Here is a 25,428-nt window from a genome sequence, read left to right on the forward strand (position 1 = left end):
ACATACATTTCATTCCATTTAATGCATAATTTTTTAACATTTTTTTATTTCATTCATCTGGAAAGTGCACTAATGCACATTTGCTCAATGCTGAACAACAGTATGCTGCATGCATACTCAAATGTACAGAGCTGCACCACTGACTCACCAGTCTTTGGCAGAACACAAAACTTAATAGCATCTGCAATGTACATATGCATATATGAAATGCACCGTGAGAAATACCCTCTGGCTTAAATCTTACTGTTTAAAAGAGTGGAAGGGAGCTGAAATCAAATTTAACTTATTTTGTTGTTCATCCTTGTTTAAACCAAGTTTGAATTTGCTTTCAGAATAAAACTTGGTTTAAAAAAGGATGAATCACAAAACCAGGTCACAGTGAAACAATCAAGTTGGATTTTGTGACACTTGACTGGATATATTTAACCTTTACCAGTCCATGCCACTCAGTCCGCTGTGTTGCATAAGGAAGCCTTCTCCAGGCCTTTTCTGCCAACTCATCATTTATCCCTGCCCTGGTTGACCGTCACAATGCTTTCATCTTTGAGCCGTCTATCCCTGGGCTTTTCAAGTCTGGGTCATCCAGCGTTAGCTTTGCCGTAAAGCAGTGGCGTTTTTTTCATGGGATATATTTTGACTTGTTAATTAACGGTTCATAAAGGTCGAGCTGTCTGGGTCCTCTAGCTGCGCTGGAGGGAGGAAGGCAGTAGCTGAGGTATGAGAGATGCCAGGACAGCAGTGAGATCATTCTCTCCATCCACACGCCATGTGGGAAAGTAGGGGAAAATGATCCGCATCAACACATTTCGCTCCATCCATCGTTCTGGAAGAGGAGATGAGACAAGAGAGGGATCGGAGAGAGAAGGTGAGAGATTAAGAAAGGGAAAAAGTTTTCGTCCAGAAAAGCATTTGAAAGCTTCTCCTCTCTTGATGAATTACGTGTTTTTAAAGTCTTGGAAGGCATTCACATGGTGCCCGCCTGATTCCGACCCAAGTTAAGCTTGCGTAAATGGAAGGTAGTTGCCTTTTTATGCACTTTTCTCTATGCATATTCCGACCTTGAATTTAAGCATGAGAATAGCGTGCGTTTTGGGTGGAGATCGAATAAATGAAGGTGTGGCGGAGGTGTCTACAGATATGCTGTATTCTGACCTTGACTTTATTCCCTAATAATTCCATCACCATGAATAAGGTCTAGTGAACCAACCGGTTCCATGTAGAAAAAGCATCTACTTTAATTTCCGATAAAAAATAACACCATTCTCCATGCACTGTAATTTACAACTTGATAAGCGCTAGGTAAATGAGCAATCCGTTTGGATAAGGGAATTGTAGATATAGATGACACTTGTTTTAGATCTATTTTACCTTATAATCACTGGAGACAAATGTGAAACCAGTCATATGACAGCAAACTGAAGCATATCAACTTTCCCACAGTAAAGTTTATGAAATGTTGTGCCATTATGCAGAATTTAAATTGTACCGCCTTTTAACTTGCAGGGATGGGCACTCTCGAATGTCTTAATTATAGGCTACCTCTACTTTCTATGTTTCCTATTTGTATCATAACCACACATTCTCCTGCCAATGTACTGTTAGTTCCCTTCAGTTGGTATAGCCTACATTGTCATTCCATGCGTTTCGCTTACCTTAATTTGCTTCCTCTGTAAATGCGGTCATGGCCGTGTGGAAACAGTTGATAATATATATATTTTTTAAAGACACGTAGGCTAATTAAATCGTTATGGAGCAGAGCGCAGACCAAGCCGTAACAGTTTGAACCCGACGCACCGCACAGTACTTGGCCGTGACATCACACAGTTCCATGGTTAGTGCAGGCAATAGCCTAGTATTGTACACTATTCTCCCTATTATAATTATATGTACACTAATCTTCCAACATTACCATGGGTTGAAGAACTGAATGTGGCAATTTTCAGAATGAATCAAACCACCGTTCTTTCTTTCGTGTGTAAAGGCTCTCTAAACCTGTTTTTTATGATTAATAAATACTTTCCTGAACCTAAATAATCTACAAGATCAGAGTATTTTTACATCTACCAATTGGTGCTGAAACGAAGACAATATGCATATATTTAGATGGCTTTCTTTCATTGATCCCAAATATTCTACACCTGTTGTCTTGATATATTCTAGCCTGTCGCAAAAAAAATCTAACTAAAAAAGGTACACCATATTTAAAAGGATGGCTTAAAATAAGGTTCTCAGTACATTTAAATGAATGAAAACTCCACAAGAAAACCTGTTGGCCAGCAAGTGGGAGGGTTTTCATTCGTTGAATGAAAGGTAGCCACACCTGCAGAGCGCGTTATGAGACTGAATAAGGTAAGGCGCAATACCAAATACTGAGAAGTGCGTAGGAAAGACTTGCATAGGAAAGGCATACATTCCTGAGTCAGAATCGGGTCCCATTGGGATTTGAACACATGTACTTTATCAGCATAAGCAGGCTACACAGTTAATTATTTTGAGTCACAACGTTCCCACACAATGTTACTTGGGCACAGGCTGAGTTTTACTGCAAGCCAAGAAAGCAACACCAGAGCACCCCTGTCCTTTGAACACTGGTTTGCCAATTAAAGTCTCCATATGCCCCAGAGGACCTGTCTTTAAAAGCACTGACAAAGATTGGTCATGTGATGATGAAAAAACTACCCAGGTTCAAAAAGCAGTCCGAAGTTAAATGTTATTTTTCCTAGAATTCACATTATCTCCCCTGACCCCTGCTCTTCACTCTACCCCATTTAAGGCCATGGACCATGGTCCCCTCCCTAAACCCACGTCAGAGCTCAGATGGTGACTTGTGTGTGATTGCTTCTCAGGGCGGCCCATTCAATCACACAGTGGAGGGGATTACTCTATGAAAGCAGCCCCAACTCGGCTCCTTTTGTCTGGGCTGCTGTGGCCCGCAGAAGCAGTGCACACTGGGTCAAACATGGCCTTTGAGACAACCCAAATTTCCATTTTGGTTGCCTCAATGCAAAATGGAGTGCTCTTAATCCCAGTTACTGCTTGTCTTGTGCTGTGAATGAGTCATTGTGGTGGTAGTTCAAGATGAATACATATCATGATTTGGGACTCAATCAATAAACTAATGATGGGATTGTGGTGAAACAATCTTTCACGCTTTTTTGATAGCTCTTTTTAAGGTTTATTCATGGAGCTACATCCCAGCTGTCATCTTAGTTTACATAATAAAGCATTTGAGCTAGTATGCATCTCAATTCATTGGAGCATGGGGAATTCAATGCAATGTCCTGAGCTGATTTTAGACAGCCTAAACTGAAATGCATTCTATTGGTTACTCTGGCGATTTCCTTTCTTCGTAATTTCTTGGAAAAAGAGTGATGTGCTACAGGAAGTGCCAACTTACCCTGACCCACTTCTTGTGGCCTAGATCTGGCGTATCCATGGTGATGGTTTTGTCAAGCAAAAAAGAAGACCCTGTAAAAAAAATCTACAAGTGTCACCAGCTGTCCAGACTTGAGACAGATAGACTAACCATTTCCACATCAGTCGGTAGGTTTGCTGTCTGAGGATAAGTTAGCAAATGACAAACACAACCAAAGTTCACTTTGTAGCATCCCAGTTGATGGCTTGAATGAGCCTTACGTAAGTATGATTGGTGGTGACACGCAGTCGCTCTCACGCTCTCTTTTCTTCCCAAACACAATGAGGAAAAAGTAGGCTGTGGCTATCAGCTATGTGACCCCCTGAAGGCACACAGCAGTGCTTAACATACAAAATGCTATGGAAGCTACTGCATCTCCATTGTTCAGGTCTAAATCATCTGCCCACTCCCCACCACCCCACACACAACTGTGCCATGAAGAAAGAGTCCCCCGTTCCTGACTAACTTAAACGTGTGTCATTACTGTATGAAGGCCACAAGCCTCAACCCCTCAGACACTCAAGATCCCTCACTATTTCTGTATAGCAGGTCTCTCTAACCCTGTTTCTGGAGAGCCATCTTCCTGTAGGTTTTCGCTCCAACCCGATTCAGCTTCTCAACCTGCTAATTATTACAATCAGGTGTGCTAGATTAGGGTTGGGGCGAAAACCTACAGGACAGGAGCTCTCCAGGAACAAGGTTGGAGAGCCCTGCCGTATAGTCTCCGACTGCCCTCTATTTCGCTCAGTTTTACTACACACAACTAGTTGTATGGTCAAGGCCTTCATTTGAATCATACCATTGAATCTTGAGATATGCTTGCATAACTTGGACATTTGAGTAAATGAACCGTTATCCTTTCTTTGTTTCACCTGTTGTTATTCATCCCACTCTGCAGCAACCAACAATGGAAAGTAGAATGAACAGCTTCAACTTTCTTCACACATCCCATCTTTGGATTACATTTGTATGTCATAGTCCACTCGCAATGATCTGGGCAAAGTCAAATGAGCATAACAATTGTAAGAGGGACTAGCCAGGTTAGAGGGGTAAGCTCCAAACAGGCGTGAAGGAAGAGCAAGGGAGGCAGACAGTGGCTAAAGCCGGGAATGAACTCAATATACTTTTAATTACTAAAAACAAATCGAAACTGTGGAGAAATGATAATGGACCTACATTCATACAGTTTATTTACTGTGGTCAGATTGCTAATAATCACCCAAATGAAAGCTAGACAGTCAGAGAGCATTGGAAATTCCAAAAACGATGGATAGAGGACCATTTTTTGCTAATTTTGATGGCGGACCTCGTTGAAGACCAAATGCAGGGCAAAACTAGTTTGAGGTCCCAGGCAACAGTATTTTAATGGAGTGGGTCGGGGGGAATTGGACAACACCTCCTGCCATTTCAAAAAGGGCAGGCTCAAAGGAGACAGGAGGGCCCAGCCATGTGTGAAAGGGCGATGGGAGGCCAAACGGAGAAAGGTGCTTCCAAGAATTGGGGATCCATGTTCCCAGGACTTTTCTTCTCTGCTTTCCCCTCCCTCCTTTCTTTTTCCATTTGTCTGGACTGGAGTAAAATGGTGGCCATTTGATTTCCACAGAAAGTGTTGTCATACAAAGTTAGTAAAAGAGGTTTGTGAAGCCTTTCAGTTGTTAGTAATGAAGTGGACAGACATTCATTATTGGGTGCTAATCAGTTGATTAAAACAATTACTTTACCCATACAACTGAGGCTTCACCTGTAATTCATTTAAAGATGCATGCATCTCTACGGAGAATGGAACGAGTCAGTGACTCAGTGTGTCCAATTGTTGGACGTATTTTTAGATAGCCGCTTCCAGCGACCATGAGGCTACTATCAAAACATAACACAGACCAGGGAGATAAGTTTAGTAGAAAGGGTTTATGGGCTAGGCACAGTGCATAATACAGATATGTTTTGTCTGCACTAGAGAACAATGAGGATTGTGAAGTGAAAAAAAAAAAAAAACTGAAGGTCAGGAGCTTCTCACGGACATACGAATGCACACAGATCAAACTGCATACACCACACAATCACACCATTTTGGACGCAATAGATATTACACATTGTATCCTTTCATTGCAGCTCCACCAACATATCTTCATAACTGAGTTACAGGGCAGGTCACAATCGGTCAGGACACTTTTGTATCACAACCTTTTGATTCCCAGACGGTAACAAAGTTCCATTCTATTATAAATTAGGTTGGGAAATGGCTGTAAGCAGCTGTAGAAAAGACATTACTCTTTTGACTTTGGGCTACTTATTCTCAGTATTTTCCCTGAGAGTAGTTCAGTTACCACTGCCTCTACCTCAGTAGTGCTCCCTGCCTCTACTCCCTCCTCTGCCTCTAAATCCGCCTCTACTCCCGCCCCTCCCTCTAAATCCGCCTCTTCCTCTACCCCTGCCTCTCTCACTCGACAGGTGTCCAGCGGACCTCCTCAGCTTCTTCCTCTCCTCGTGGTGATCACGCTCCGCCTGCTGCTGCCGCTGTTGCTGCTCCGACTGAAGGAGATAATTGAGAAAGGAGAGGCAGAGAGTGAAAGGAGAAAGAGATACTTTTAATTAGAGTATGATTTAACTGCAATATATAACTGTTTGGGCAACCTGACCCAATTCACATATAAATGTGTGTTATAGATCTGTCATTCTCATTGAAAGCAAATCTAAGAAGCGGTAGATCTGTTCTATGTGCACTATTTCTATGCTTCCCGATCTTAAGTTTTGTTTTTGCGTCTTTTACTTTCGGGTTTATACACCTTCAAACAGCTTAAAATGCAATATTTCTGGTTATGGAAAATACATTTCACAGCGGTTTAGATACAGAGCTGCCAACTAACGCATTGGCCGTGAGACACTCATTTGACCCACTTCTCACACCCATTAAAAAGTACTGCTTTAATTTTTCAACTGTGCTCCAAATTGTTTTGAAATCGGAGCATCTGCGCTTGAAATTTAACATCACGGGTGAAATCTATATCATTGTCCTGTCTTACCGCAGCACATTGAAGCATATGATTGGCGATTGGATGCATGGTATAAAGAAACGCCCCTCAAGATTAGAGCGGAGGTAAATGGAGAGAGAGAGAACGGTCTCCCCTGAGTTTATAAAACTGTAAAAAGAGAAGCACGGTAGCACGGTTTTGTTTGCTGTTACTCCCGTCCCCATTTCAGAATGCAGCCTTGACAGCATGTACTAAAGTCAATTTAATCCACACTTGCATTAATCCCCTTGTTTGGTGATTGGCATTTATGCTGTGACAACGACAAGGCAGCACACAGACCTACAGTATGTTTTAGCAGGGAAGTTTGGTAGGGTGACCTGATTTGGAACTATGAAAATAATTTTGTCAAACAGATTTTGAACCCAAAAGTAAAACTTTTAATTCTACATAAACAAATAATTTGGGTAGAGTGTAGGGGCAGATTTATGTAAGCTTGTCTTCAGTAGATTCTATTAGCTATTTACTTAATTTAGTCTGATCAGTGGAACAATTCTCATTCTTAACAATGGGCTAAAATAGAGGGAAATTACTGTGCTTGTCAGAAAGAACCCTACTGTTATTCTCCACACTTATTTTATTATTCCACTTCTTCACAATTCTGCCACTGTAATCACATTTTAAATCTGATATGCCTACTTGTGTGTTTGAAAATGAATTATATGAGGCTATGTATTTTTTTTGCAGCTATTTACAGTTTTGAATAAGTCATACACATAAGCATTGGATAGTAAATGATTGTTCACATGCTAGGCAGAGATGGTAGGGGGACTCACAACTCAAACACATATTTTGTCTATGTAGAGTAAAAGGATGGCAAGGATCTTCAACTAGTAGGCCTAAACCACCTGAATATTGATATTCATTACATTCTTCTTGAAGGTTTGGTGATTTTAAGAAATGTATTGTTATAACAATAACATTTTCAAACACCCAGCACTTGCGAAACATAGATCAGGGATGGCCAACCCACCTGGAGAGCAAGCTGGATTTTCTTCCAGTCCTATTTTAAAAGAGATAGCTCACCCAAATTACAAAACAAAATGTTTGTGTCCTTACCTTGAAAGCAGTCCATGGACAAACAGAGTGCAATCTATAATTTGGTTACCCACTGCCATCAACCATTAATATTAAAAGTGGTAACCATCCCCGGTAGGTGTCGTATACAACTTTCCCCCCGAGAACAGGGGTCAATCCGGGTTTCCCACCTTCCCACTGTTTCTAGCATTTGCCTGTCTCCATATCTCCTTTTCATTACTGAATAAAGTGTCAAACCACCTAAAAAATATGCTACAGCAAATATTAGCATACTTTACATTTCATCCACCCAAAATCTCAAAGTCAAATTTTGAGTGTTCATTTAATGTTCAATGCGTCCTGAATACACCTAATTTTCCACCCTGGTCATAGGCAGGCCTAAGCCATGTCAAAATACGCAGAATTGCAGGAAATTAGCTTTAAAACAGTAAAATCTTCCTGGGGTAGGACCCACAATCCCCTGTCTAGAGATTGTGCCGGGGCAAATCTAACTCCAAGATATCTTCCAAAATTGGCTGCCCTGTAGATGGTACAATGATTCTCTACACTGTACTTGCCTGCTTTGTCACAAACTGAAATTAGGCGAACTATTACAATTTTAGCAACCAAGAAATGGCAGAGCGATTTCTGCATAGTGCATCTTTAAGCGATCTTCTGCAAAACAATTATAGCTTTCTCTTAACAGACCTGTAATCAACATTGACCCCCAGTTCATGCTGTAGTACAGGGGATTTACCCAGCAGACAGACTCAGTCTCTCTGCATGTGCGGGAGCCTTGGCCAAACCTAGCTTGGCCTTGCACCATCAGTGTCTCATGCAAAACCAATGATATTGATATGAAAACCTGCAATGTTCATGGAACTCACTGATAAGTCGAAGGGTGCTGATACAAGAGTCAGTCGGGTGACTGTGTTAATAAAAATTCAAAGTCAAAACAGCAGTCAAAATGGCCATGATCAAAACGTGTCATTTTCTCTGACATTGTTCCTCTTCTGCAGGCACCGTTATAGATTATACACAGTGGCTACAAAGCAGTGTCAACCTTAACCTGTACTTTCGTACTGTGTGTAAATATGTATGTTTGGGAAAACACACAGACTGATGGCGATACAGCATACTCAGAAAGTATTCACACCCCAGAGTACTCAGAAAGTACTCACACCCCTTGATTAATTTGAGATTTTGTGTCACCGGCCTACACGCAAAATCCCCAAAGTGTGGAATTATGTTTTAAAACTTTTTTTTTTATGTATAGAAAATGAAAAACTGAAATGTTTTGAGTTAATAAGTATTCAACCCTTTGTTATGGCAAGCATAAATAAGTTCAGGAGGAAAATTTTACTTATATATATATAGACTTATATAACTTAAGTCTATATATAAGTCTAAAAAAAATAAAGGGAACACTAAAATAACACATCCTAGATCTGAATGAATGAAATAATCTTATTAAATACTTTTTTCTTTACATAGTTGAATGTGCTGACAACAAAATCACACAAAAATAATCAATGGAAATCCAATTTATCAACCCATGGAGGTCTGGATTTGGAGTCACACTCAAAATTAAAGTGGAAAACCACACTACAGGCTGATCCAACTTTGATGTAATGTCCTTAAAACAAGTCAAAATGAGGCTCAGTAGTGTGTGTGGCCTCCACATGCCTGTATGACCTCCCTACAACGCCTGAGCATGCTCCTGATGAGGTGGCAGATGGTCTCCTGAGGGATCTCCTCCCAGACCTGGACTAAAGCATCCGCCAACTCCTGGACAGTCTGTGGTGCAACGTGGCGTTGGTGGATGGAGCGAGACATGATGTCCCAGATGTGCTCAATTGGATTCAGGTCTGGGGAACGGGCGGGCCAGTCCATAGCATCAATGCCTTCCTCTTGCAGGAACTGCTGACACACTCCAGCCACATGAGGTCTAGCATTGTCTTGCATTGTCTTGCATTAGGAGGAACCGAGGGCCAACCGCACCAGCATATGGTCTCACAAGGGGTCTGAGGATCTCATCTCGGTACCTAATGGCAGTCAGGCTACCTCTGGCGAGCACATGGAGGGCTGTGTGCGGCCCCCCAAAGAAATGCCACCCCACACCATGACTGACTCACCGCCAAACCGGTCATGCTGGAGGATGTTGCAGGCAGCAGAACGTTCTCCACGGCGTCGCCAGACTCTGTCACGTCTGTCACATGTGCTCAGTGTGAACCTGCTTTCATCTGTAAAGAGCACAGGGCGCCAGTGGCGAATTTGCCAATCTTGGTGTTCTCTGGCAAATGCCAAACGTCCTGCACGGTGTTGGGCTGTAAGCACAACCCCCACCTGTGGACGTCGGGCCCTCATACCACCCTCATGGAGTCTGTTTCTGACTGTTTGAGCAGACACATGCACATTTGTGGCCTGCTGGAGGTCATTTTGCAGGGCTCTGGCAGTGCTGCTCCTGCTCCTCCTTGCACAAAGGCGGAGGTAGCGGTCCTGCTGCTGGGTTGTAGCCCTCCTACGGCCTCCTCCACGTCTCCTGATGTACTGGCCTGTCTCCTGGTAGCGCCTCCATGCTCTGGACACTACGCTGACAGACACAGCAAACCTTCTTGCCACAGCTCGCATTGATGTGCCATCCTGGATGAGCTGCACTACCTGAGCCACTTGTGTGGGTTGTAGACTCCGTCTCATGCTACCACTAGAGTGAAAGCACCGCCAGCATTCAAAAGTGACCAAAACATCAGCCAGGAAGCATAGGAACTGAGAAGTGGTCCCCACCTGCAGAACCACTCCTTTATTGGGGGTGTCTTGCTAATTGCCTATAATTTCCACCTGTTGTCTATTCCATTTGCACAACAGCATGTGAAATTTATTGTCAATCAGTGTTGCTTCCTAAGTGGACAGTTTGATTTCATAGAAGTGTGATTGACTTGGAGTTACATTGTGTTAAAGTGTTCCCTTTATTTTTTTGAGCTATATATATATATATATATGTCAAGAAGCAGCGTGGCTTGGCGGGGTCGTGTAAGGGAGTTGCTGCAATGGGACAAGACCAACTACCAATTGGATATCACGAAATTGAGGAGAAAAACAAAATGATAAATGGAAGAGGCAAGTGAAAGGGGGGGGGGGAGGAATTTGTTTGTCAGCCCTGCATTAAAGACCAAAATTGGTTAATTATTATGTAATGGTGTCATCGTGACTTACCTTCTTGAGGGTGAAGGTGAGCTGTTTGCTGCCAACAGCTGTGTCAGCCACGTTTACTGTTCCAGAACGTTCCTCCAGCTTCAGACGCTCCTCCAGTGATGCTCTAGTAGATACATAACATGTCAATACGGGACACATGGGCAGGTCTATCACTAGCATACACACAATACAATGGTGATGAAATGCAGTACCTATAAAAGGGGGAGAAAAGAGTACTTAAATATCCTACTCAAGTAGAAGTACTGTTACTTTAATGACATTTTTCGCTCATTTTAAAAGTACTCAGAGTAAAAGCAATGGAGTTACTTTTCAAATAAAAATATTAACAAATTATAATTTAAAAAAGGCACTTGAGCCAACAATTTAAAAAAACATCTGCAGTGAATTCATTGTCCGTTTTAAGTGTTGGGAGTAGGGTGCACTACAAAAACTGCTCTATTTAACATTTAGTCTTCTTTCACTCAAAACTTCAATAATGACTTTTTAATGAGTTTGAAGCACGAGTAGAGGGTGTGTTACATAATGGGAAGTAAACCTTGGGACACCCTTCCTGTATTTGGAGCCTTCCTATATTTGACCCTTGTCCTCGATTTTCTTGCTACATGCTGCATGTGTCCACCTGTCAAGACAGTGATGGATGTGAGACTCTCAGGCCATGCCACACATTTCTGTCTGAGGTAGAGAGCTCAGCACAGTCAGGCACCTTAGACACAGTCACACAGGCCCACACGTTTCCCTGCTAATCGTTGTACTGGCAAAAAAAAAACGTATATACTAGGGCAGCACAATGAATCAAATTCACATCAGAATCGCAATAGAGGCATGTGCAATATCCAGATCGCAAGAGATCCATGTAGATGCAATATTTTGAAACATCTCAGCCGCGTGTAATATCAGTTTTAATAGTTCCTCCTCCTCGCTGTTAGATCAAATCAAATATTATTTGTCACATGTGCCAAATACAACAAGTGTGTAGACCTTACTGTGAAATGCTTACTTACAAGCCCTTAACCAACAATGCAGGGCAAGATAATATTTTCGAAATAAAGTAATGTAAAAAAAAGTTGCAATAATATAACAACAACGCCGCTATATACAGGGGGTACGGGTTAGTTTAGGTAATTGAGGTCATATGTACACTGAACAAAACTATGCACCTAAGTTTTGGTCCCATGTTTCATGAGCTGAAATAAAAAAAATGCCAAAAACTTTCCATACGCACAAAAAGCTTATTTCTCTTAAATGTTGTGCACAAATTTGTTTACATCCCTGTCAGTGAGCATCTCTCATTAACCAAGACAGGTGTGGCATAAGAAGGTGATTAAACAGCATAATCATTATACAGGTGCACCTTGTGCTGGGGACAATAAAAGGCCACTTTAAAATGTACAGTTGTATCACACAACACAATGCCACAGATGTCTCAAGTTTTGAGGGAGCGTGCAATTGGCATGCTGACTGCAGGAATGTCCACCAGAGCTGTTGCCAGAGAATTGAAATGTTCATTTCTCTGCCTCCTTGCAGCATGCCTAAGGCACATTCACACAGATGAGCAGGGAACCTGGGCATCTTTCTTTAGGTGTTTTTCAGAGTCAGTAGAAAGGCCTCTTTAGTGTCCTAAGTTTTCATAACTGTGACCTTAATTGCCTACCGTCTGTAAGCTGTTAGTGTCTTAACGACCATTCCACAGGTGCATGTTCATTAATTGTTTATGGTTCATTGAACAAGCATGGGAAACAGTGTTTAAACCCTTTACAATGAAGATCTGTGAAGTTATTTGGATTTTTACGACTTATCTTTGAAAGACAGGGACCTGAAAAAGGGCCGTTTCTTTTTTCTGCGTTTATATCCCACGTCAAATCGCAATATTTGGTAAAAAACATTTTTTCTCCAATATTGTGCAGCCCTATTATATACTCTATGTGCCGTGTCCATGTGAGGGGTGATTTATTTCTGCTGAATGACAGTAACAATGGGAAAATCCATAGCATTTGATGCAATCGCTCTAGTACTCTGTGGCATCTATTCCAAATATTATGGTTCAGAGGTTGTTCGTTGAGACTAGAGAACATCACCAGAAGCTTACTTAAAAAAATAAAAAAATAAACCTGTACTCACTTCTGCAATTTCTGCTTGCGCGCCACGTCCCCGAAGCTGCGGAACTCCTCACCAGCCTTGATCTGGAAGAAGCGGGGCTGCTGACCCTGTTTCCTGCCCTGGGCATGGTTCTGGGTGGAGTCCTGGTCCAGCAGGGTGGTGTTGCGGTCCTGCTGCTTCCTCTCCTGCCGCCTGCGGTCCCTCCCCTCCTCATATATGAGGCGCCGCTGCTCCCTGACCTCGTCCACCCAGCTTTTATCATCATCAGAACTCTCGTCTGAGCTGCCACGCCCCTCTGGTTCCTCCTCTTCCTGGTCTGCCTCCGCCTGCAGAGGAAGAAGAGGTAGGAGGTGGCATTGTAGAATTAGAAAGGGTAGAAAGGTTGTTCACACTGAAAGTCACATTCCATAGTGGGTGTCAAACTTCAGTAGGGGTAGTAAGCTAGCTATCTAGCATCGTTACATTTTCGGCGTCTGTGGCCTGCTTGGCTAGCAGCCGCAGCTTCTTCCTCCTCTTCTGGCCCACTTTGGACACGATAGGGTTGAGCAGGCGGAACTCCTCACTCTGCTCCTCCACCTGATAGTCTGGGTTCTCAAACATCACCTGGAAACGCTCGTCGCTAAGGATGCTGGGTAGAGCCTGGCAGAGGGGCAGAGAGACGGAGAGAAAGGATTTGATTGACAGCTTAGGCAGCTGACATTCGCTAGATGAGTATATTTCAGTTATACATACCAGTTTCCTCTAGATTACCTTAGAACCAAAACTATATAAACCCAGCCTACAGCTCAGAAGTCTTCATCAATTGTAGACCAGACCAGTAGTATGTGAACTATGTGTGCAGGTACATGTGCTCCTACCTTGCCCTTCTTCTTCCTGGCAGACAGTTCTGCCTCGTCGTCTCCCTCCTCCATCAGTTTGAGAGCCAGCTCCTTGTTCACCTTGGGCAGCTTCTGTCTCAGAAACATAGAACATTCATACAACAGACATTATATTAGCTATACAGTTGAAGTCGGAAGTTTACATACACCTTAGCCAAATAGATTTAAACTCAGTTTTTCACAATTCCTGACATTTAATCCAAGTAACAATTCTCTGTCTTAGGTCAGTTAGGATCACCACTATTTTAAGAATGTGAAATGTCAGAATAATAGTAGAGAGAATTAATTATTTCTTTAATCACATTCCCAGTGGGTCAGAAGTTTACATACACTAGATTAGTGTTTGGTAGCATTGCCTTTAAATTATTTAACTTGGGTCAAATGTTTCTTGTAGCCTTCCACAAGCTTCCCACAATAAGTTGGGTGAATTTTGGCCCATTCCTCCTGACAGAGCTGGTGTAACTGAGTCAGGTTTGTAGGTCTCCTTGCTAGCACACGCTTTTTCAGTTCTGCCCACAAATATTCTATGGGATTGAGGTCAGGGCTTTGTGATGGCCACTCCAATACCTTGGCTTTGTTGTCCTTAAGCCATTTTGCCACAACTTTGAAAGTATGCTTGGGGTCATTGTCCATTTGGAAGACCCATTTGCTACCAAGCTTTAACTTCCTGACTGATGTCTTGAGATGTTGCTTCAATATATCCACATCATTTGGCATCATGAGGATGAAATCTATTTTATGAAGTGCACCAGTCCCTCCTGCAGCAAAGCACCCCCACAACATGATGCTGCCACCCCTGTGCTTCATGGTTGGGATGGTGTTCTTCAGCTTGCAAGCCTCCCCCTTTTTCCTCCAAAAATAACAATGGTCATTATGGCCAAACAGTTCTATTTTTGTTTCATCAGACCAGAGGACATTTCTCCAAAAAGTACGATCTTTGTCCCCATGTGCAGTTGCAAACCGTAGTCTGGCTTTTTTATGGCGGTTTTGGAGCAGTGGCTTCTTCTTTGCTGAGCGGCCTTTCAGGTTATGTCGATATAGGACTCGTTTTACTGTGGATATAGATACTTCTGTAACTGTTTCCTCCAGCATCTTCACAAGGTCCTTTGCTGTTGTTCTGGGATTGATTTGCACTTTTCCCACCAAAGTACGTTCATCTCTAGGAGACAGAACGCGTCTCCTTCCTGAGCGGTATTATGGCTGCATGGTCCCATGGTGTTTATACTTGCGTACTGTTGTTAGTACAGATGAGCGTGGTACCTTCAGGCATTTGGAAATTGCTCCCAAGGATGAACCAGACTTGGAGGTCTACAATTGTTTTTCTGAAGTCTTGGCTGATTTCTTTTGATTTTCCCATGATGTCAAGCAAAGAGCCACTGAGTTTGAAGGTAGGCCTTGAAATACATCCACAAGTACACCTCCAATTGACTCAAATGATGTAAATTAGCCTATCAGAAGCTTCTAAAGCCATGACATCATTTTCTGGAATTTTCCAAGCTGTTTTAAGGCACAGCAAACTTACATGCTGACCACTGGACACGTCGCATGCGCGAGCGTTGCAAAATAAATGTAGAAATCCATGTTATTCAAATATTGCACCCACACTGCTTGCGCGTGCCAACGAGCGTCTGCATTGCCAAGGGCTAAAATAGAAGTCATTCCTATTGCTACGCAGATCGCGCTGCAAGTCCTGCCTCTCCCATCTCCTCATTGGTTTATAGAAGCAGGTACCCACGTGCCATCTCCTCATTGGTTATACCCAGGTGGGTGATTGAAAGACTAACTGTTTTGCCGGTCGTCGTGTTAATACTATGAAAGTTTAGATGACAATCGCCATATAAGTTCAAAGATGAAAAAGCCTGGAAGGAGGAGAGATGAATAGAAACGATTCGGTTGACCGTTTTATGTGTGGATTAATTGTCGGAGTAGAGGACCTTGTGCATTTCAGGTAAAATAACAACTCAATGTTTATATCCCAGGACAAATTAGCTAGCAACAGCAAGCTAGCTAAATAGGACAAATTAGCTAGCATGTGCAAGCTAGCTAGCTAAACTGCCATACATGTTTAATGCTTTTCGACCTGTCCCCAAATTAATGTAATTGGTTCAGAGTTTGTTTTGACATTTTAACCTGCGTGTCGTGATCGCTTTTGGTGTGGGGGGACAAAATAAATGTATGCACAATGGCGCACGCGCGCAGCCGGTTTGGGTTCCGTGTTAGTGTATGTAAACTTCTGACCCACTGGAATTGTGATACAGTGAATTATAAGTGAAATAATCTGTCTGTAAACAATTGTTGGAAAAATGTATTGTGTCATGCACGAAGTAGATGTCCTAACCGACTAGCCAAAACTATAGTTGGTTAACAAGAAACTTTTGGAGTGGTTGAAAAACGAGTTTTAATGACTCCAACCTAAGTGTATGTAAACGTCCGACTTCAACTGTATATACTTCTTAGAAAACATAATTTGTCACCATATCCAGTCTGTCTGAATGTATGTTTTTAACAGTCAGACAGAGTATGATATCCCACCTTGATTTGTACTCTCTGGGCCCTGGACTCTTCTATCTTCTGGCGAATCTTGTCCTTGCGGTACTCCTCATAGGCAAATGGATTGGCCATGGTCTTCACCTGGACAAATCACACAAAATGTATTTAAAAACACATAACTCTGTAACATCAACAATCAACTAAGAATATGCAGTTACACACACACCTACTCAACCTACCTTGTGGTACAGTCTGATGTCCATGAAGAAGCCGTGCATGTATGCCCGCAGGAGAGCAGATCCCACCAGGTGAGACAAACCTATGGTTGAACACAGCATTACACATACATGAAATGTACATATTTGCATAACATGAGTAAACAGTTATATTATACATTTGTATAATGATTGTTGATTTATACATGTTATTTACAGTATCTCTATATTCAACTTCCCTGAGGCAGGCTACATGTCACCTGAAACTCATAAAAATATTGGTGCTCTTCCAAATTGGTGACGTGCATTGCCAAGCCCAGTAAGGAGTATTAATTAAAGAGGTAGTTCACCCAAACGACTAAATTGCACATTGGTTTTCTTACCCTGTAAGCCAGGGATGTCAAACTCATTCCATGGAGGGCCTAGTGTCTGCAGGTTCTTGTTGTTTCCTTTCAATTAAGCCTTAGACACCCAGGTGTGGGTTGTTCCTTTGTTTTAATTTCCCTGGCACCGTTTCCAAATGCTTACGTTTTAGCAGTTGTGGCAAAAGCCCCATTCAAGTCATGGTACCGATATTAGCATTTTTCACGCATCATGTCCAAATCATCATAAAGTATCTAAAATTGATTGTGAAGCTCAACAATGTCACTTATAGATGATTTGAACATGATGCGCGTAAAATGCTAATATCAGTACCATGACATGAATGGGATTTACGACCAGGAACAGTGCCAGGGAAACTAAACCAAAGCGTGGATTGCTGTCATACCTTGTCCATAGAGCGCTTCCAACAGTGGTATTTAACCTTTTTCAGTGGGGGGGACAATTTTTTTGGCCAGAAATTGTGTCGGCCCCACCACAAATCTAATGTTGTAAATGTTGATTTTCACATCAACAAATAACCTTCAATTCAGTACATATTCATCTCTTATCAAAATTAAGAGAAGCAATACATTTATTTACTTAATGAAATTGTATTTTGCTAATTTATCTTTGTCAAAAACTTTTGTATAGTGTCCCATAAAAGAATCTGTACTGTTAATTTTTGGTTCCCCCGCCACCAAAAAATAACGTTTTATTTAAATTTGGTGGCCCCACCGTACCCGACTTTGAATACCACTGGCTTACAGGGTAAGGAAACTAATGTCATTTTGTAATTTGGGTGAACTATCCCTTTAACTTTGAGAAGCAGCCTATTGGAACGTGCTGTAAGAAAATGGCATAAGACTACAGATATCTGCAGACATCTGCTTCTTTCAACACGCTGGTTGTTCCCATTTAAACTGACACGTTCAGGACAGTAGGGAACATAGGGTAGGCATATACTTAGCAAAGTGGGTTTACGATCATTAAGCTTTTACTTCATATTACAGACTTTAATAATCAATTGTATGCTAAAGAAAAACAGTTTTGTCAACAGGACTGTAGTGAAAGCTTGTTTCATTTTGTGCTAGATTCGGGCTAACATTGACCTTTCAGCTATTTGGCAAGACGCCTTTTGAGAGCATTTAGATAAAGTTTTGTAACATCAGTCTCCAGCCACAATTCTTTAAGCTCCGAATGAAGTTGAGTTAGTGACTGCCATGAGGCCTTTTAGTCTCTGCTTAGTTTCATTCCTGAAGACCACTTTAATTCAGGAATGTGTGGGAGTTGTGGCACGCAAGGACCAGGGTTGTCTAGGTTACTTTGTAAGTGTAATCCGTTACAGTTAGTAGTTACCTGTCCAAAATTGTAATCAGTAACGTAACTTTGGGATTACCCAAACTCAGTAAGGTTATCTGTTTCATTTCTGTTACTTTTGGATTACTTTCTTTTTAAGAGGCATTAGAAGACCAAAAGGATCCATCAAACGCATTTGGTGTGTGATCATAGTGCTCTCTGACTTGTGGTCAGACTTGCTCAGGTGGAACAAACTTAATCCTGTGCCCATTTTCAATGCTGAATTGAATGTCACTGAGAAAGCATTTAAAAGTAATCCAAGAAGTAATAATCTATTTCAAAAGTGTTTGTAATCTAATTACAAAATTTTTGCTGGTAACAGAACATATTTCATTTATTTATTTAACTAGGCAAGTCAGTTAAGAACTCTTATTTACAATGATGGCCTACACTGGCCGGATTACAGTTGTTTTGTAATCAGATTACATGTAATCAGTTACTCCCCAACCCTGGCAAGGACTGTGTGTGTGTGTGTGTGTGTGTGTGGTGTGTGTGTGTGTGTGTGTGTGGTAAAAAGATAGAAACCCCCTTTCCCCAGAAATCTCACTATCCGGCTTATAGCCCGTCTGTTACATAACAAGGACATTTCACAGCTGCAGTGAACTGAACTCCCCTTCCCCCTAACCTTCCCCCTAATCTAATCTAATCTCCCCCTCCATCACCCTCCCTCCCTCCCTCTCCCCCTCCATCACCCTCCCTCCCCCCTCCCTCTCCATCACCCTCCCTCCCTCTCCCCCTCCATCACCCTCCCTCCCTCCCTCGCTCGCTCACCCTCCATCACCCTCCCTCCCTCGCTCACCCTCCCTCTCCATCACCCTCCCTCCCTCGCTCACCCTCCTCTATCACCCTCCCTCCTCGCTCACCCTCCCTCTCCATCACCCTCCCTCCCTCGCTCACCCTCCCTCTCCATCACCCTCCCCCTCTCCATCACCCTCCCCATCCCCTCCCCCCTCTCCATCACCCTCCCCTCCCTCCATCACCCCCCTCCCTCCATCACCCTCCCTCGCTCACCCTCCTTCCCGCCCTCGCTCACCCTCTCTCCATCACCCTCCCTCCCTCGCTCACCCTCCTTCCCGCCCTCTCCCTCCCTCTCCTCTCCCTCCCTCACCCTCCCTCGCTCGCTCACCCTCTCCCTCCCTCCATCACCCTCCCTCGCTCGCTCACCCTCCTTCCCGCCCCTCGCTCACCCTCTCCCTCCCTCCATCACCCTCCCTCCCTCGCTCACCCTCCTTCCCGCCCTCTCCCTCCATCACCCTCCATCACCCCCTCTCCATCACCCCCTCTCCATTACCCCCTCTCCATTACCCCCTCTCCCTCCCCATCACCCTCCCTCTCCTTTTATTCCTCCCCAACCAACTGAATTTCTCATCCTTGTCATTTGATCTCTTTAGTGCTAACCCAAGCATTCCTCTGTTTTTTCAACCCTTCTGTTCGCCACCCCTTTATCGCTCACTATCCCTTACTCCATTTCTTAATTTCTCTCTCTCCATTCCGCCAGTGTTTCCCCTACCGTTCATTTTTAGGAGGGACTTGTAAACTGGACCGTTGTGTTGTTTCAATATGCCTAAATTCAAAATGGTCTCCACTGAATGGCAAGTGTAGTGTAGACAGCCCTGGAAGTTTCCCTAGGACCTGTAGGCCTAAAATAACTTGAATGCTCGATTCAATAGGCACTTGTATTTCTGGAGATCTTAGAGGGACAAATCTCCACCCCCCTCACCTAGGGCTGGGGCAGTCATGACATTTTGTCAGCTGGTGATTGTCAAGAAAATAACTGCCGGTCTCACGGTAATTGACCATTAATTAACAAACACATTTAACATCTCCTGGCTTCCATGCACAGCCTACAAGACACTGATGCAGACCTTTGGAAAATCTAAATTAAAAAAAAAAGTCTAATAAATCAATCTAATATAGCCGGTCTAAAGAAACATGATATGATGAAAATGTAGTCCATTTCAGTAGAACAAAATAGCATACTCTAAGTTGTCCTTATGTTAGGTCCTGATCTGGCTATGCCATATGGCTGTGGGCCACACTTCATTTAGCAGACAAGATTTGCTTAGAATTCCGTCGCATTATTTTACAGTATGAACAATACAATTGAACATAGCTGAATAAAATAGAAAGGATGTTTTCTCCAAAGGATTTGAGGGAGTGCGCATATGCAGCTATTCTGTGTTGAGCGGTTAACAAAGAAACTGGTCCTCCTATAAGCTTAATTTAGAGTTATTTATGCAACATTAGGCTATACGTTTTGATTTTTAATACATTACAAGGCTGCATGATGTGAATAATGATGATTTGAAAGAAGTCGCATGAAAGGCTCTGCTTTATCTTTTGTGAAGGGTGCACACACGATCAGTTTCTCATTCATAATTTGAGAAGCACTTGATAATGCCTCAAATTTCCCGGCAGCATCCCCTTTGTGTGGCCGTAATACCCTCTAAAAAAATCCATGCCTTTTACAGCACGTTGGTCGTTGTGCCCGTGGGCTGAATATAATAATACCCTTCTCCAAGCTGCATGCTCCGAAGAACCTCTCACTCACATGGCTCTCTCAGATACAATGCATTCAGAAAGTATTCAGACACCTTAACTTTTTCCACATTTTGTTACGTTACAGCCTTATTCTAAAATTGATGAAAATATATACATCTTATTCATCTACACACAATACCTAATAAAAACACAACAAAAAATGGTTTTTAGAAATGTATGCAAATGTTTTAAAAATAAGAACGGAAATACATTATTTACATAAGTATTCAGACCCTTTGCTATGAGACTCGAAATTGAGCTCAGGTGCATCCTGTTTCTATTGTGATGTTTCTACAACTTGATTGGAGTCCACCTGTGCTAAATTCAATTGATTGTACATGATTTGGAAAGGCACACATCTGTCTATATAAGGTCCCACAGTTGATAGTGCATGTCAGAGCAAAACACAAGCTATGAGGTCAAAGGAATTGTCCGTAGAACTCAGACAGGATTGTGTCGAGGCACAGAACTTGGGAAGGGTACAAAAAAAATTCTGCAGCATTGAAGGTCCCCAAGAACACAGTGGACTCCATCATTCTTAAATGGAATAAGTTTGGAACCACCAAGACTCTTCCTAGAGCTGGTCGCCCGGCCAAACTGAGCAATCGGGGGAGAAGGGACTTAGTCACAGAGGTGACCAAGAACCCAATGGTCACTCCGACAGAGATCCAGAGTTCCTCTGTGGAGATGGGAGAACCTTCCAGAAGGACAACCATCTCTGCAGCACGCCAACAAACAGGTCTTAGTGGTAAAGTGGCAAGACGGAAGCCACCCCACAGTAAAAGGCACATGACAGGCTGCTTGGAGTTTGCCAAAAGGCACCTAAAGGACTCTCAGACCATGAGAAACAAGATTCTCTGGTCTGATGAAACCAAGATTGAACTCTTTGGCCTGAATGCCAAGCGTCACATCTGGAAGAAACCTGGCACCATCCCTACGGTGAAGAATGGTAGTGGCAGGGTCATGCTGTGGGGATGTTTTTCAGCGGCAGGGACTGGGAGAAAAGTCAGGATCAAGGGAAAGATGAACGGAGCAAAGTACAGAGAGATCCTTGATGAAAACCTGCTCCAGAGCACTCAGGACCTCAAACTGGGGCGAAGGTTAACCTTCCAACAGGATAATGACCCTAAGCACACAGCCAAGACAACGCAGGGGGTGGCTTCGGGACAAGTCTCTGAATGTACTTGGGTGGCTGAGCCAGAACCCGAACAAATATCTCTGGAGAGACCTGAAAATAGCTGTGCAGCGACACTCCCCATCCAACCTGACAGAGCTTGAGAGGATCTGCAGAGAAGAATGGGAGAAACTCCCCAAATACAGGTGTGCCAAGCTTGTAGCGTCATACCCAAGAAGAGTTGAGGCTGTAATCGCTGCCAAACATTTACTCATGTAAATGTTATATTTCATATTTATTTATTTGACTATTTTTGCTTTGTCGTTATGGGGTATTGTGTGTAGATTGATGAGGGGAAAAAAACTTTCATCCATTTTAGAATAAGGCTGTAACAAATCAACATGTGGAAAAGGGAAGGGGTCTGAATACTTTCCGAATGCACCGTATCTCAATTCTTATTAGGCAATATCCATCACGTGATCGGGTCCTTCTCACAGGCTACAAGTGAAGACAGACACATCGGGGAAGCAACTGCGTGCGTCCTTATCGAATTCTGAGGCGCATAATGAAGATGTTGGAAGAACTGTCCACATTTAAATTTTCGTCAGCCAACAAGATGAGTAGCCCTAACGAACAGCAAAAACACTAGCTTATGTCAATCTACTATCCCCCATAGTATAAAAGTTGACTTTTCTATTCTGTGTGAGAAAGAAATATTCAAACATAGTCTTGGACAGTTGTGGGACATGATAGATCCCAAATGAATTCAACCACTAGAATCAAAATCCTTCTAAAAACAACAGGGCTGACGCAACAAATCAGAACGTTTAGCTTAAAATGTTGATGACTATTAGGCTATTTCTTCTTATACGGCAGTAGGCTATAAGCGTGAATGTTCCAAAATGCAATATATTAGCGGGAAAACACCATTCTTAAAACTGACCGCAAATGTGATTATGCATGTAATGCTTTAATTCTAAAGAAGCATTTTTATGGTGAAAATAATCTGGCCACTTTAGTTGTGATACAAACCGTATCAAAACATATAGGCCTATGGGCTAGGCTACATGAGGTGTGCGATTATTATTTTTAAAAGTCGGGGGGAAAAGGCATGTGCCATTTCTTGCCATCTTGCACACAAGCTGGGCATTATCCACAAGTAATAATATATCATTCACAACTGATAAGCTAATATTGTCACCCATCAGACTATTCTTGATATGATCTTGTCTTTACATATACCAAATAATATGTGTGAAATTTGTTTGGCTTTAGAGTGGACCATTATCATGCACCAGTGTCGAAGCAGGGGCAGGGGAAAAAATACATGTAATCTATACACTTAACAGCCCTACTCTCACCCAGGTTCTCCAGGTCCTTGCGGGTGACAAACTTGTAGTCATCGTAGACGGTACTCTCAGGGCTCTCCTCCAACTCCTCTGTCAGGTTGTCCAGGAAGGAGCACCAGCGAGGAGCAGGTCCCAGTGCCTACACAGGGACAACATGGAGGGGAGGAAGGAGAGAAAAGAACAAGGGATGTAGTGAAGGAGGGACAAGGAATGAAGAACAAGGAACATTTGAAGAAATCTAATTCAATATATTTCTCTCTTTTCACTGCGCTGAGGGCTGGTAAGGGAAGTAGGTGTTGGCAACATTCCAGTTGGCTAGGTGTAGCTTCTGCCATGTTGCTTGCACCTATCCAATCCTCTCAGGGCTTTGAGGATGAGTCGACAAGGATTGAATGAGTCTTATCAGATTGAAATCACCCCATTATCGTAAGATAATTTAATGCCACTGGGTTCAATTCAAACTGAGTTCTGTCCTATCAAATCAGAGTTCAAAGTCTACGTAATGTCCCCTTCCTCCGTGTAATCATTGAAGAGCAAATGGCTAATGTTACTTTCCAAACTTTGCCCTACTGTAATGTAGGCAGCTAGGGAGGCATGTGTTGGAGGCCTTTGTACACCAGTTGAAAAACCTGGGAGAAAGGAGCTCTCTGGAACTGGAATCATATGCCTGCCTCAAATTTATGAATGATAGATTAGATGAGTAAACCAAACAAGGTGACAACGTTGTGTTATATTTGAAGTTACCATTGATGTTCATACCATACCTGAGTGAAAAATGTAGCTATTTATTCAGAGCAGTATGAGCACTGCTATGTGAATGTTTGATATCGGCCTTCATTTTCTGCAGAAGTATTCCAAAACTCCAATAACCAAAAATAGAATGTGTTTGCTGTTAACAGATGAACGCAATATTTCCTAAGTTCAGTATAAGCTCTTTGTAGCCCCAAACACACGCTATTTAAGACCTTGTTTTCTGTAGCTCTCCACCACAATGATCTAATCAGTGGTTGATGAATGGGACCAGAAACTAATCGCGTCAGGGTTACCACATGATCTTTCTATACAGAGACTACATTACGTTACACACACACACACAACTTCCTAAAGAAACTACTTTACCGTACACACACATCAACTTCCTAAAGAGAGACTACTTTACCGTAGAAACACACACATTAACTTTCTAACGAGACTAATTAAAAAAAAAATTAAACAATGTACAAACACTTTTCCTATAAGAACTGAAAAGCTGGTATAGGGGTAGGCACAAGGCCACCTGTTGCTGAAGAACATTCACGTTCCAACAAGGGTACTTTCTAGGTAAAACCAAGTGGGAGGTTTTCTATGAATAATGCCCTTTATAGTGGTTTTTTTTGCAGACCATAAAACACCAGCCAAATGGGGATGCCGTAAACACTAAACTGAACAAATGAAAGTCTCAAACACTCAAGACCTAAAACAGAGATCGTCCTTTCGTGCCTTCTCTATACTGCCTTGGTCGGTTTGGTTTCAATTCACACCATGGAGTAAATCTATCTCATGGGAAAATGTACCTTTCAAACCAAACATGCACACTGAGGCATGTAAAACTAGCAGTTAAACCAAACGGTCAAATGGGCCTGAGGGAGTGCAAGGGTGGTAGAACTCACAGGGATATAGAATGTATTCATCTTGGGGTCTTCATTGGCAGTGAAGAGCATACCTGTGAAGTTAGGAGAGAAAAAGAAAAGATGTGAATGAGTGAGATAAGCTAACGAAACAACCAGATCCTTTCCCCCATACTGAAGTTAGCATGGTTATAAACTAAGATTATGCGGAACTGTACATAAAGGCTCATCATCTGCTGGTTTTGTTTGACTCTAGTTACAAGCCTAACTGCATGAACATGCAGAAAGTACAGCCCACATAAACATAGGGTGACTATAGTAGGTATGCAGGAAGTAGACTACACAGAGTCAAATAGGAAACAGCAAAACCCCTTGCTGGATTTTTAAATGTTAGAATGTGTGTAACCATTACTGACAAAAGCCTGGCTTGCTCCCATCTTCATTTTCCTTTGACAACAAATCATCCATGCAAATGGTTGTGCGGATTTGCTATTTACGTGAAATTACAGCAATTACATCGTGAATGAGCATCTTAAACAGTTAACTCAAGTGCTCACTAAAGATTGCTGTAATTTGGCATAATTGCTGGCAGAGAAGCTGTCAGTAGATAGAGTTGCAGTCTTATTTCAAAAGCAAAGTCCAAGCCATCTCACAAAGAAGCATATCCCTGGTCCAGAAGTGTTTAGAACTTGTTGATGAGGTCACTTGGCACCATCTAGTGGTAGTTGAGCATACTGGTAAATGACT

At 42.4% G+C, this 25,428-nt stretch overlaps 1 protein-coding gene and 1 long non-coding RNA gene across 2 annotated transcripts in view; both read right to left on the bottom strand.

Annotated features, from left to right (window-relative positions):
• Nucleotides 1-557: 557 nt before the first annotated feature.
• On the bottom strand, nucleotides 558-2,846 carry LOC123742457 (uncharacterized). The gene is made up of 2 exons (XR_006769624.1): nucleotides 1,653-2,846; nucleotides 558-823 (listed from the first exon to the last, which is right to left on the bottom strand). It is a non-coding gene; the product is annotated as an uncharacterized lncRNA (long non-coding RNA).
• Nucleotides 2,847-5,301: 2,455 nt separating this feature from the next.
• The window catches only part of LOC106600602 (nucleolar protein 10), a 38,085-nt gene continuing 17,958 nt past the window's right edge, over nucleotides 5,302-25,428 (bottom strand). The window contains exons 13-21 of the mRNA XM_014192098.2: nucleotides 24,724-24,776; nucleotides 23,087-23,213; nucleotides 16,376-16,455; nucleotides 16,179-16,277; nucleotides 13,626-13,718; nucleotides 13,231-13,407; nucleotides 12,790-13,094; nucleotides 10,672-10,774; nucleotides 5,302-5,944 (exon numbers count right to left, since the gene is read on the bottom strand). Of these exons, the coding sequence (XP_014047573.1) occupies nucleotides 5,753-5,944; nucleotides 10,672-10,774; nucleotides 12,790-13,094; nucleotides 13,231-13,407; nucleotides 13,626-13,718; nucleotides 16,179-16,277; nucleotides 16,376-16,455; nucleotides 23,087-23,213; nucleotides 24,724-24,776 (1,229 nt within the window). The 3' untranslated portion in view covers nucleotides 5,302-5,752. The remainder of the gene's footprint in view (nucleotides 5,945-10,671; nucleotides 10,775-12,789; nucleotides 13,095-13,230; nucleotides 13,408-13,625; nucleotides 13,719-16,178; nucleotides 16,278-16,375; nucleotides 16,456-23,086; nucleotides 23,214-24,723; nucleotides 24,777-25,428) is intronic.

The sequence above is a fragment of the Salmo salar genome, chromosome ssa01, assembly GCF_905237065.1.
Source record: "Salmo salar chromosome ssa01, Ssal_v3.1, whole genome shotgun sequence".
Taxonomy (NCBI): domain Eukaryota; kingdom Metazoa; phylum Chordata; class Actinopteri; order Salmoniformes; family Salmonidae; genus Salmo; species Salmo salar.